We start from the raw sequence: 14250 nt of genomic DNA on the forward strand, positions 1-14250 counted from the left end.
TGTTTTATTTGCCCATTAATTCAAAAAAACTAATTATGCTTTATTCACAAATCTATGCTTTTCAAAATGAGAAATCCACTTTAAAATAAGAAATATTTCAGATGAGATAAATGCAGAACCTCACAATGCTGTTCTTACAAATTTTTCTGAATATCATGGCCTTACACTTGATTTTTAAATTAAAGGCATAAAGGACTTTTTTGTCTTATCTGAAAACCTGCTCCATAAACTTCACAACACATTCATGTAAGGACATACATTGTTACAATACTGTTATTTTGTCCCGATGGTTGGCATTTATCATTGTTAAAATGTTTAACACCAAAGCCAGCAGAAGCAATGCATGAGGTGAAATTGACTTTATCCACTTACTAGAAAAATTATTCATCCAATACTTTTGTAAGCATTTAAAATACTCAAGATACAGAATGAGACTATAGTCTTCTATTCATATATTTACCATCCTTATTCTTCTGGTGTAATGCCCAAAATAAATTAAGGGGAGTCTTTGCACTAACTTTTGAATTAGCCCTGGAAACAATTAGAGAATCCTTTTTATTCATTCCCTCTCAGACAGTCCAGAAAAATATGCATATTCACAGCACCAAGGCAAAAAGAGAAGAAGATTCCCTTACCAGGCTTACCAGGCCTTGCAGTCAAAGAAATTAGTCTCTAACCTGTTCTATGATATTGCTTGTGCCGAGTTCATTTGGTTGCGTATAACCTAGCAATAACAATTCAGACTGGGAGAATGACTAAAATGAGTGTGAGTGTATGAGAACTCTCATCCAATTGGCTTTCAATTTACAGTAAGCATGCCATGAAGAAAGCAATTCTGAGCTAACATATTTTAAACCTACATACTGCAGTGACAACCTCTAGCAAATTGTAAACAATATAGAATGGATTTTATTGTCTCATATGGTAGCAATAGCTTAACGTGTTATGAATTATCCAACCGCACTTCTTGCCTGTGTCCAAGCCAGTAACTACAATTGGCCACAAATGTTTTTATAGCCCTGAGACAAATTGGCACAAGACGGCATGCAGGCACACAACTCAGCTCTCCAAGGCAGGAGATGAGCTGCCTGCTGGTTGACCAGAGGGCAGAGAACCTAGCCCAGGCTCTCATTCAACCTGTGGTTGAGCCTGGCTTGAGAGAGCACCTTTTGGCTCATGTCAAAACTGTGGCAAGGAATACACTAACAATTAATTGGCATGGATCGCATGCTCACATTCCAGCACATAAAGGATGCTGTTGCTTTTACTAGAGCAGACAGGTTTTGACATAAGACAGCGCAAGGAAGATTTTCAGGTGCAAAAAATGAACTTTTACAAACACACTTCTATGCCAAAAATAGTAGAATATCCCTTTACACCTGGTTAATGGAATGATTTTGTACTATGTGCATTTTAAGGTCTGGAAAAGAATAATGGCCAGCAGAGGAATTTGGGTTCAAATGCAGAGGTTGCTGATATGAGGGATAGGAGTGACTGCATGCTATTTCTAAATCGGGTACAAACAGCACCTGTGTTGCTGGAGTCCATACTTGGTGAAAAATAAGAGACATTCTGACTGATCTCCTTTGTCATCAGCTAATAAAGATTGTGACTGCTTCCCTCATGAGGGGTATATTTCAAAGCTACTTTTGAAGTAAGCATTGAAGTAAGCTTCATCTCCAGGTGAAGCCTCACCAGCACAGAGCAGAGGGGCATGATCCCCTCTTTCAACCTGCTGGCCATACTTCTTTTGATGCAGCCCAGGATGCAGTTGGCTCTCTGGGCTGCAAAGACACACACTGCTGGCTTACGTTCAGCTTGCCATACACCAGTACCCGAGGTCATTTTTGGCAGAACTGCTTTCAATCCTTTCATCCCCCAGCTTGTATTTGTTGTGAGAGTTGCCTTAACCCAGGTGCAAGATCTTGTATTTGGATCTGTTGAACTCAATAGGTACACTTGCGCCTGGTCTAGGTCCCTCTGGATAGTATACTGTCTCTCTGGTGTGCCAACCTCACCTCACAGCTTGGTGTCATCAGGAAACTTGCTAAGGATGCACTTGACCCCACTGAAGAGTATTGGCCCCAGCATTGACCCCTGCAGGGCAGCATTCCAGAATTCCTCACTGTTTTCAATCCAGAACAGAAAACCAGATGTGGCAGAAAAATGAACCTTAAACCAAAACAGCTGAACAGATTGTGCTGCACATGTAGTAGTCCCAATTTTAACATTTGTGATAATTCATACAAAATACCAAAAAAAAAAGTAATGAAAACTCAATACTGAATGTATCTACCTGTGGAATTTCGATGCTGTTGATAAAGATGTTCTTTGTGAGGCTGTAGCCATAAATTAAAGTAAAGGAATTACAGAAACTAGGTCATTTTAAAGCTAATTATCTCTGAACCTAGAAAGTCATCTTATTTGTTGTGAAAAAAACGTGGTTGAGTAGAAGAAGAAAGATTGATTGTCCTCGATTATCCCTTATAACGTGTATGGAGGTGAATGTGTAAATATTCATAAACTACAGCTGTTGTACTAAAAAATTAAATTGCTCCAAAATTCCAAGTAAAGGTTACCATTCACATTATCTTGTACCATGCAAAATCTTGCAGTACAGTAATTAGCCATGCAAATCTCTCACATAAATGCTCATGAAGTCTAATGCTGATTATTTTAGGTTATCATGTAAAGGTATCAGAACAGAAAGTAGTGAAGTTAAACCACTTGAACCATTGGCTATTAAGAACAGTGGAGGAGAATTTTAGAATATCAAAAAATTTGCGTATAAGTTAATTAAAGTAGCTTTTCAACTGTTGAGTTAAAAGTATGAATAACATTACTTCACAGATAAGGTATTCAAACATTGGAACGGGCTGCCCAGGAAAGTGACACAGCCCTCATCCCCAGAGATATTCAATGTGTGGATGTGACACCAAGGTACATGGCTTAGGGAGGGGACTCAGTAAATCTGATTAATGATTGGGCTTAATGATCTTGAAGGTCTTTCCCATCTTAGATGATCCAATGATTTTAGAACAAACTCTTCACATTAGATTGATATTTCCAGTATGGGTTTCAGATTTCCTCTTTTCCTTGCTTGAATAAGAGATATTAGAAGTATGCTAGCAAAGAAAAAAAAAAAAAAAAAAAAAGAACATGTGATTTTTTAAAATCTAAGTATTACCCTCTAAGTTTTGTGGTGCCAGTATTAATAATAATTCTAGAAAGAATTAATCTGAAAGGGAAACCTGAAAGTCTACAGCTATAATTTCTCAAGCATTTAAGAAATTAACAATTTTGAAACTGAAGAGACAGCTATGCCTGCCATATTTACCATCGAAATACCTTCCCTCTTCCTAAAGCACAGTCTTACAGTGAAAGTCCCTGCTAGTTTGTCTCACAGTTTCTGAAAGCTCATCAAGTGCTTTGTGGTACTTCACTGAAGAAAATAGTATTTATTCCAGAATTTAATATTATCTGAGCAGTATGTGCTATTCCTGTAGTGTGACAGTATTGTTCATTCCTGAGACAAAGATACTCTGTTGTTCAAGTATATAATCAATAGATATTAAGATGCTATAATCACAAAATAAACAAGAGAGTTAGGCAAAATAGACCGTGATTAAAAAAAGAGAATAAATGGAAGGCTTACCCTTACGCTGGGCTCATACACAAAACGCCAGAAGAGGTGACCTCCAGAAGAAATCCTTCCCCTCTGGTAGCCAGCTCTTAAATAGGTCTAGGAGGGGTGCAGCCAGGCTCCACCCCTTCCAGCAGTACAGGTGAATTGCCTTCACATGTGCTCCTCTGGCTGACTCATGGCTCGCCTCAGGTGATCAATCAGAGGTTCAGGCTGTGACTCAGCAGTTCCCATACATCAAGTCATTTTAAAAAAGTCAGTAAAGAAGGCAAATAAATAGAGAACTATATAGTATTTTCCTTTGTAGATTGATTCATTTAGCACGAACATGGAAAAGATAAATTGTTCTATGCCTGTTTCAGGACTTGAGGTTCCCCAAAACCAATCACTGAATGCCAGGTTTAGCTAGAAGTTCTGTTTCTGTTCTTTGCTGTGGTCTTTGCGTTGTCTTTGTTTTCCTTATTCTTTGTTTCACTGTTTCTTCATTGTGCTCTTAAAGTGTTTCTTGTTTGTGCATTCAGTCCATGGTTAGACTTCATAAGAATAAAATTAGCACCCATTTATCTCTTTAGTGCTAAATTTTTAATCTCCATGAAATTTAATTATTTTCAAGAGTTTATACTAATTCCTGTATCTTTTTACAACAAATTCCAGCTGAGTGGATTTTAGCCCTACTCACTTTGTTATCAAGAATATAGATTGCTTTTTTTGCATTTATTTTCCAGTTGTTTTGATTTTTATGATATTTATCAGAATGCAGAGACAGGGAACTAGTTTGTTGTAGAAAAAAGGACTGGTTTCAGGGTAAGACGAAAAATCAGGTAAACCTCTTTGTCTTTGTGTGGAAGATTTGCTCTTTTATTTAAAAAAATAAAAAGAATAAAAAATCAGAGGTTCCAGAAATTGTGACAAATGCTGATTTTCAGGATATACTCATGATCTGTTTCTGTAGGTCCTGGAAATAGATAACTGTTCTCTGTATTACTTATCATTATTACATTACATTACATTAGTTATTAAACTCTAGAAAAAGTAGATTGGAATTACCATTGTTTTTCACATTTTTCAACTGAGTGTCTCCCTTACAAGAATGAAAGAAGGAAATAATTTGAAGCCTGATGTGAGCCTTGCTTTTAATATTATATTGTTTATGAAGAAGAGATTATTTCTCTTACTTACATATTCAAGCTAGCTAAACACTCGAGGCTCAATTAAAGCTCATGAAATTTGTGCTTTCTGAGGACAGAAAAGCTCCTTTCTCCTACTTAGAATTAAATCTGAGGAGCTGAGAACAGCAGCTATGGGAGGAAGAAGAGGTTACTGTAACAGCCAACTTCATTTCAGAAGCTGAAGAAAGTGAGAATAAATTATGCTGTTAAAATTAATTTTGTTTCAAGTTGAAATGCTCTCAGCACAGGTAATTAAATTGTTGAGTTTTAATATACTAGAATTAAAAGCAAATAAGAAATTGGGGAGGATGTGAACAAATATCTTTTGGTTGACATGCTGTGGCTTTGTAAATTATGGGCTGCAGGTGCAGATGGGTGGGGGGGCAGGTGATGATCCTTTGCCAAAACAGAAAAGGAGAGGGAGGAGCCTGGGAGTAGTCCAAGGCCTGGTGAGAAAGAGAAAAATAAATAAGAATAAGGTACTTGTAAAATTACAGCTCTCTTGCTAGAGATAATACCCAATTTAATGATGGCCTTTGGTGAAAATGAATCATTTTTTCTGTTTGTGATTTCACATCCCAGATACATTATTTTCCCAGACATAGCATGTTGTGGTTTCTTTTTTTTATTTATCAAAGAATAAGAATACGGCATTACTTAAAAGCCAGGATTCCAGGGGAGTACTGACGAAAAGTGCTCAGCCCATGGCTATACCTGGTCGTGTACCAGCTGCCAGGGCTGGTTCCCTTGCTGAGGATGGAGGGATGCTGAATTCACTTCAAGCAGTGCCTTTGCATGATTCTGTCAGAATATCCAGCAGTGGTAGTTAGGTGATGTTCTGAGGCTGTTTTGCATCTTTCTGATAGTATGCGATACAAATATGCTGTTACACGACTTCCCATCAGTGTTCATTAGAAGCCCATCTGCCATTCAGAATTTAGTTAAAATCAGCAGTCGTATATTCCAGCTAGAACACAGATTGTTTTCAATAAAAATTGCTTCTGTCTTCTCATTTTGTGATCAACATGATCATTAACATTTCCATCACGCTTCTTTCTTCCACAAAGCCATGTCCACATTTATATCAGATTATCATCATCTGTCTTTCTTTCAATACAGTGGATAAAGAATGAGCTAAAACTTGCAATCTATACTCAGTCATCCATAAGTGATAACATTGATTTCACCAAAACAGTTCAGGGTTTGTTCATATTTGCTTATTTATAAGACAAATAGCATATTTGCATTTTTTGAAGTGTTTTAACTCTGCAACTTCTTCCTAAAAGATTCTACACTGTTCCTGAAAAGTCATTGCTTGTCCAACAGCACATGCCATGTTTTAACAAAAACACTGATGGAAAGGCAAATTGGGGTTGCATCGTAGAAAGTCAAAGCAAATGAGCCAATGAGTAAATGAAAGAACATTTCTGTATTTTCTATAATGCTTACTGTGCATTTTGCTGCATAGCTTTCATCTTAAATAAGTATTTATTGTATACAGGAAGTGCTGTCACCAGTCAGGCTTTAACAGGATAGATTTTATGAATTCAAATACACTGGGGACATCTGAATGTGAAAAATAAACCAAATCTAAGGTTAAATGACTGATGCATTTTCAGGATCTGCTCTTTTTTGTTGTTGTTGTTGTCGTTGTTGTTTTCCTCCAGTCTACATTTCACTTTTAAAACATAAATAATAATTATCTTGCATACAATAATTTAGAAACACTGCCTACTCCCCTGCCCCAAATTAGATAGGTTATTTGACCCAGCATTATGAGGCAAGGTGTTTGTCATATCTGTAAAATCGTAGCAGGAAATGAAATGATTGAGTCTTTAAGTGCATAACGTTTTGAAACTTTTGAGGTTGATATAAGGTGAACCTATGCATTTGATGCAAGAAGGTAAGAATCTGAGAAAATTTACAGTAGAAATTTCAAAGCAACACAATCTGAAACTAATAAAGAATATAAAATGAACTAAAATGCAAGCCTGGTGTTATATATGTATTATCTTTTCCAAACTTTCATATCTACCATCCTTGATTCAATATTTTTTATGAAATGGGATTTTAGTCAAAACTTGTCCAGTCCTTTCTTATATTCATTTAAGACACATCATGTTGCAAAAAGAAATAATCATCACATCCACTCTTCTGAATTGTGATATTTCATTGTTAATATTGGGTGGGAAATTGTTCAATTGATGTGATTGTGACACTTTCAATTGTGATGAGGACTTTATTCTTAATATTTCTGGTTTGGGTTTGATGCAGTGGTACAATGCACACTTACTTTATAGCCTGCAACTGGCATTTCAAGCCAGTGAAGGATAGATCATAATTTATTTCAAGAAAGAGGCAAGCTCGTTTATATAAGTGACAACATCAAGTTTAATTAAGGGCTACAGTGACAAAGGAGAGCTGACTGCATGCACTCAAAATACTTTTCAGATGACAAATGTCTGACACCCATAAAAAACATTATTCAAAGTAATTGGTAAGGTTATGATACTTAAACCTGACTAAAAAGATTTCAGGCAGTATATTCTAGTAGGTTAACATTCTATCAGATTTGTGTGTAAGAACAGATAAATTAAGCTTAATCTAGAGCCAAAAATTCAGATTTAGAGTTTATATCTTTCTGTGTGGAAGTAAAGCAAATGCAGCAAATTAGGAGCATTTGTATACCCATGTTTACTTTGTTTGGCTCTATGAGATTTTAGAACCAATGTATTTGTTTTTTCACCACTACGGCATTTTGGAAATTCCTGGTCAAACTGAAAATGTAGAGAAAAATCTGTTTGCATGATTTATTTTATGTTCTTCCTTCCTGTTCTACACATTCAGTGCTGTAGAAAATAGTCCAAAGTCTTCTGCCTAATCCAAACCAACGTCTCTTTCTTTCTCTCTTTGTGGCAATTGCACCATAAAGGGAGAGCTGATGTTAAGGATAAAGGTCAAGATGATAGAATATGACAGCTCTGTGACATGAAAAGAGAAATGAGTGTCCCTAAGTATTCAGCATGAGCTTCTCTTTGATCCCTGCAGGGCATCTGCACCACAACCACCGCATTTTTGCACTTCTTCTTCTTAGCTTCATTCTGTTGGGTCTTGACAGAAGCGTGGCAGTCATACATGGCTGTTACTGGAAAAATTAGGACACGGCTCATAAGGAAACGTTTCCTGTGCCTTGGATGGGGTAAGTCTATAAAATTCATTTACTTAGAGTCATTGGAATGAAACCCTTAACGCAGTGACAATGTCAGGGGTATTATCATTTTCCTCAGTGAACTTGAAAGGTAGTAGATGGTGCATTAATAAATGGAGAACTAGGCTAGGAGTCTTTCCACTTTAGCTTCAGTATAATCATTTACCTCAAGACATGCTGGTATTTATTTTGGCATTCTGTAATACATATGTTTTAACATCACTTTAGAAACTTTCAGCCAGGTTGTATAATATTAAGTAATAAAAATAAAATAAAAATAATTCACTGAATTTCATGAAGATTGCTATTAATTCACTTCAAGATGTATCAGAGGTACCAGTAATTTAGGTACATTGAAGTAATACAGAAAACATCACTGACAGTGCTTGAGAAAAACAAATCTGTGCTTTATCAGATGATTCATTCCATATAAAATTGATCATTTTACATTAGCTTGCCCTGTCATTTTTTGTCCCAGCAGAACAGCAGTATTTTGATCACCCTCTAATGATTTCTACCATTTGTGATTTTTTTTCCAGGTTTACCAGCCTTAGTTGTTGCAATATCAATAGGCTTTACCAAGACAAAAGGATATGGAACAGCTCACTAGTAAGTCAGTCTGAAATGTTAAATTACACTTTGAATTAACAGGACTTTCATACTCATCAGGAATTATATAGCAGGTTTTGGAGGCCCTCCCCTACAGGTGTCCATTCACACTTGGAAATGGCCTAAGAGTCACTGAGTGATCCACAGAAGCACAAAAGGAAACCACATGCCAGTCTTGTACTAAAATCAGCAGAATGCCAGGGATCCCAGTTTTCTGGGAGCATTTGAAGCAGCAAGCCACTTAGAAACCCTAAGGATTAGGTCCATTAGATGTCTAACATTTATAGAAATTTACAAAAGAGAGCCTTAAATGTTCTGGTTAACCTTTGCCAAACTCTAAACACATCTAAAATTGTACTGGCAAGAATTTCTTTGGCACACAGGTTTCTGCCCACCAAAAATGTAAGCTGCTTCCTAGGCTTTCATGCCCCTGAGCTGCATGGAGCCAAAGCTCTGCAGAAGCCTCCAAATATCTCTCATCCCTTCCTCTCTTCTGGAGTGCCTGATCCAATCCTTTTCTTGAACCCTTCTGTTGTATGTGAGAGACTGCAAGAAGATCTGTGTATTCCATTTACACATTATTAATACAGGTTTTATTTAAACACCTGCCTGGTTACAGTGCATATTTAGCACCATGGAAAAGTCACACCTCAGCTTGTCTGCTCTTCCCATCTTCTGCCAAAAGAGCTTGGCTTGAGTCTTGCTCCTTCCCACAGAATCTCCTTACCACTGAGACATTATGTATCAGGATACCTTTCCTTCAGTCTTCCCATTTGCAGCTCTCCTCATGTTGCCTAAGAAATTAAGTAAGTGTCTGGACAGCAGGAGAGGAAATATGGCTTTGCAGCCTGCATTCATCAGAGATGTGGATGAGTTAGGTCAAGTTCTTGCTTTGGTGAATATTTAATTACTCTCCTTAGCATCATCACTGAGTGAGATCAGGGTTCCCCTGCCTGTGTCCCACCTTTGTGGTACATAGCAGAGGGGGCTTCAAGCCCTTTTTTCAGGTGGGTAAGGCTCCAAATCTTCTCCTGATTACCTAGCCACTGAGCTCTTTAGTTATGAATTGTGACACTCTGTGTCTTGCATTTTGTTAATGAGGAATGGCTTACCTAACTGATTTCTTAACTACAGGACAGCAGTTACAGCTGGGAATCATTAATAATAAAAACATCCTAGGTACCTGTTGGGAATTATTTTGAGAATGTACTATTCTGGCATTTTTATAGCTAATAAGTTCTCATCATGCTGGGTTTTTTTTGTTTGGTTGTTTTTTTTTGTTTGTTTGTTTGTTTGTTTTAATGTGGTCCTTTGACCAATACTGAAGTACCTGTTTGGCTGTGAGAATTATGAATTTTGACATTTCAATGAATAGACCCCATTGGGAATGTAGGTCTGCCTCTTGTGGGATTAATCCCATTGCATTTACTCTACTGAAATTATTCAAGCTTAACCATTTGCTTCAGTTAGTGTTACTTCGTGCTTCCTTCCTGGGATGTATACATTTTTTACAGAAGATATACTGAAATATTCAGACAAAGCAACAAATCATTCATTTAGAGTGACCTGGAAAGTGAAATAGAGTAGGTCTCTGTACACATACTGGCTTCTCTTCTTCTATCCAAAATGAGCTGACACAGTGCCGTAGAACAAAAGCACAAGAGGAGGTGTACAGGGAACAAGTAGAATCATAATGCAACTCTTGTTTCACTTGCAAAAACATTTTCTTACCACTTGACAACACAGTGGTAAAAAGAAAAGAACGTAAGGAATGGAATCCTATCAGCATATGGGACAGCATATCACCACTTTAGAAGGTAATAAAGAATTATGTCCTGTAACTATTAGGCTATGTGAAAGCAGAGCACCTGTGCTATTTTCAAAAGCACTTTTGAACTGCTTGTGGATTTTTGGCCCGTTTGGCTACATTCAGGTAAACATATGCGACTATCAGAAGTGCATCCAGTTGCAAAGTTTTCCTAATTTTTAAGATGTTATTTTTGGAAAACAAAAACAAAACAAAACCAAAAACCAAAACAAAACAAAATTTCCAAATAGAGAAAAATTAAGTGAAAATAAAGTGGTTGATTCCAGTCCCCCACATGGAAAGTTTGACTAGAAGGGAGGCCCAAAGTTCTTTGAAACAGATCCCAGATTCATAGTATGGTGTGGCCGAAGAGATTGGCTTGAATTGTTCATACTTGACCAAACTCCATGATAATAGTATCTGATTTCTGTCTTTTTCATTCAGCCATAATTATTGGACAGTTGCATTACTGTACGTTCAAAGCCACATGTGAAAACTTTATTTCACACAGACTGTTGTAATGATGCAAATACAGAAACTGAAGGAGTATCGCAAAAATAATTTGAAAAAGAAAAAAACACAGTAACAAGCTTTTAGCTGTTTGAAAATATTAGTGTAAAACTTGGATATTTTTTCCAACTATTTCTGTGGATTTCATAAATATTTCCACTACCTCTCCTCAAATGATGAGAGCTATGAAAGTACAACTACTGTAAGTCACAGTTAGTAAACCTGTGAGACCTGCTGATGTATACATAGAGTGAGATAGATATATTAATCAGTGCTCCAGATAACTTTCAGGAATTTGTTATATCAGCAAAATTTGAAATTCTTCTATAGTTATATGATCCTAAGAGAAGGATCCATTCTCCCAGAGAGCATCAAACACTACAAAATGTACAAAATGTGCAGGACACAGGAGCAAGTCTATAGATGCTTCATCACTCAGCAGAATTTTATGACCATGCAACAGGGCCCCATAAAACCACTAGTAGATGCTCTTATACTAATCAATTTATATGGCTTTCAGCATGTGAAGAGCAGGGAGAAAGAAGACAGAATTGGAGAACACAATAAAAACAACTATGAAGCTTTGGGGAAACAAAAATAAAGCTATTAGATCAAAGAAAAAGAGAAGAATGAAAAATGCTAAAAGAGGCGGCAGCAATTGCCTTGTAGTATAAGAAAGAACATGAAAGTCTGTCTTCAAAATTCTTCTGTGGAAAAAGTTGGGGAAAGTGCATTTCAGAGACTTTGATTGGCAGATATTGAAAACTTTGTAAAAAGTCACGTTAGATTGTTGAAAATCCTAATTGCTGAAAATTCAGACTGTAAAAGAAAAGAATACAACCTCTTCTAGCCCTCTTTTCTAAATGGAAATCACTCTTCTGAACAGTCTTTTTCACTGAGGGTATAAGGAAGAATTATCTCCTTGTCTTGAAGACTTGTGTGACTAAAACATTTTCTTCTGTATTAAAAGAAACCACTGACATTTTATTCAGCACAGGTAATTGAAATTATAAGTCAAAATAAGTCAACAGTTTTCATGGATTGATGTTTCTATTTACTAATAATTCTGAACATTTAAATTATAGGTTTTAGTTATTTACAGCAGTCCTTTTCACTAATATTGGTAAGGAAACACAGTGAACATCCATTCTCAGCAGGTCGTGTTCTCAGTCTTTCATAACAAATAATGTAAGGTTTTTGAAAAGAAAAGAAATTAAAATTGCATTACATTTTGAAAGCATTTTTCTTAGACTTTACAAAAATTACAAATTGTTAATTGTTTTCTTTTTTGGGGGGTGGGGGAATATAGACTAGCTTGGTGTTTATTACCTTTTCGACAGTCAATGAGATATAAATTATTTATATCAGTTTATTTTTCCAGTATTTAGCACCTCGATGCAGTTGGATTCATGAGGCAGATTTCACATCTTCACTGCAACAGGGAGCAGTTTTATTCTTTGCAGTTGAAATTCCAGCCGTAACAGACTATTACGATGATTTGCATTTACTTTACGTTGTTTTCAAAAGCACAAAAAGAGCACTGGAAATTAAATAAAATATGTATGGTTCTGATGTGAATGTTTCTGAATGTGAGATCCAAGTTAATTGTTTGAATGCATATATTTGAATTTTCTTATATGTAGGTGTGATCACACATTCAAATAAACATGCAATTCTTTGAATATGTAATCACTGAGAAAATAGCACAGCTGCATTTACTTCAGTGTGTGAAGCTCCTGATCTTTTGCAGATATGTAAAGCTTTACATCATGGTGCATCAAATATTTAGAATTTGAATCTGTAAGCGCTCTGTGTTTGGAAATCTGATGGTTTTCAGTGAAAGCTCTGATGCAGTGTGATAAAGTCTGCAAGATGAATAGCTCACCAGAAAACACAGTTTTCATATGCTTTAAAATATGCATTTAAATTGTTTGCAAAATATTCCAGAGAATATACAGCAGTTAAACCATATATAATGAATTTTCTTTAACAGGAATGTTGTCTGTATGATCTAGTCTTAATAGCAATTCCTAAATGACTTAAGTGAGAATATATAGAAACGTAGTTTTAATCAAGTTCTGTATTATTGGTATTTGACCATTCATTGTTTTAAGTATTAATCCATCAGATGCTATATAGATAGGCAAGTCCTGTTCATTTAACTCATCACACATGGTTAGAGAATATTTGGCAAGGATTAACAAATTTATTTTACATAATGTTCATAATAGATTTCAAAATATGTAAAATTTGCATTTAAACTTTTGAAACATTAGCAACTGGTAATGGAAATCACTTTTCAACTGTCTACACCATCATACCAACTAAATAATTTAATTATCTTCTCTGTGTCTCTATCTCTAAGTATTGACTGAGCATAAAACAGAACAAGCATATGCTGTAGCAATTATTAATGCTTTCTTGTCAGTCTGTTATACTTATTTTTAATTTGTGTTAGTTCTTCTCTAATGTTTTTTCTAGCTGTTGGCTGTCTCTTGAAGGAGGGCTACTTTACGCTTTCGTTGGACCTGCAGCTGCTGTTGTCTTGGTAAACATTAATATCATTTCCAGTATATTCATGTGAAATGGTGGAATATACTCTTTAAATGGCTTAGCCATTCCATAGAATTCAATTTTGCTGTGAATATTGAGCTCAGCTTGACACCTCGTGTATTTTGAATGCATGATTCACTTAATTGTATCACATTGTTATACCCGTTTTAACTTCATGTTTACACAGTAAGCTGTGAAAGAATAATGTACTGATTGGTGGCACAGTAAACTTGTTACAGGCATCACTCAGTTATTATCAGTAGCATCTACATAATTGTCACTGCCTTGTGAAGTTCAGTGACAGTCTTGATAGAGTGCTGCTTGGCAGTATAACGCTGTGCCAGCAAAAGCAGCAGGAGGAGTGGAACCAGCCAGCGAGTTCTCCATGGCTACTGCTTTTCAAGGCAAAGAAAAAATCATCATAATTGGGAAATGTTACTCATTTGCGTATTAATATTCCACATCTCTGGAAATGCATTTAGCTGTAGGATTCACTTTGTCTAATTGTAGACATCTGCAATGTAGATTTCTGCATCTATGCTGATGATTCCAGATGTATATCACTGTCAGTGGAGAAAAATATGGATTTTTAAGGCTCAAATAGTCAGAAGTTTATAGGACTTCAAGAATTGAATTGAGAGTAAGAATTGCACCCTACATGTGTCACTGGCTATCGGTTGTCTGCTCTGCAATCAGTATAAATTTTCCTCAATAATTTGTTCTTCTGGGAAGGAGATTACAGATTTTGTAT

General features: G+C 36.1%; 1 protein-coding gene across 1 annotated transcript in view; it reads left to right on the top strand.

Annotated features, from left to right (window-relative positions):
• The window catches only part of ADGRB3 (adhesion G protein-coupled receptor B3), a 448004-nt gene that overhangs the window by 393162 nt on the left and 40592 nt on the right, over positions 1-14250 (top strand). Inside the window, exons 19-21 of the mRNA XM_042817191.1 lie at positions 7861-8011; positions 8560-8629; positions 13428-13494. Of these exons, the coding sequence (XP_042673125.1) occupies positions 7861-8011; positions 8560-8629; positions 13428-13494 (288 nt within the window). The remainder of the gene's footprint in view (positions 1-7860; positions 8012-8559; positions 8630-13427; positions 13495-14250) is intronic.

This window comes from Centrocercus urophasianus, unplaced genomic scaffold (assembly GCF_019232065.1).
Source record: "Centrocercus urophasianus isolate 14NV4802_14NV808 unplaced genomic scaffold, USGS_Curo_1.0 seq_10, whole genome shotgun sequence".
In the NCBI taxonomy this organism is placed as follows: domain Eukaryota; kingdom Metazoa; phylum Chordata; class Aves; order Galliformes; family Phasianidae; genus Centrocercus; species Centrocercus urophasianus.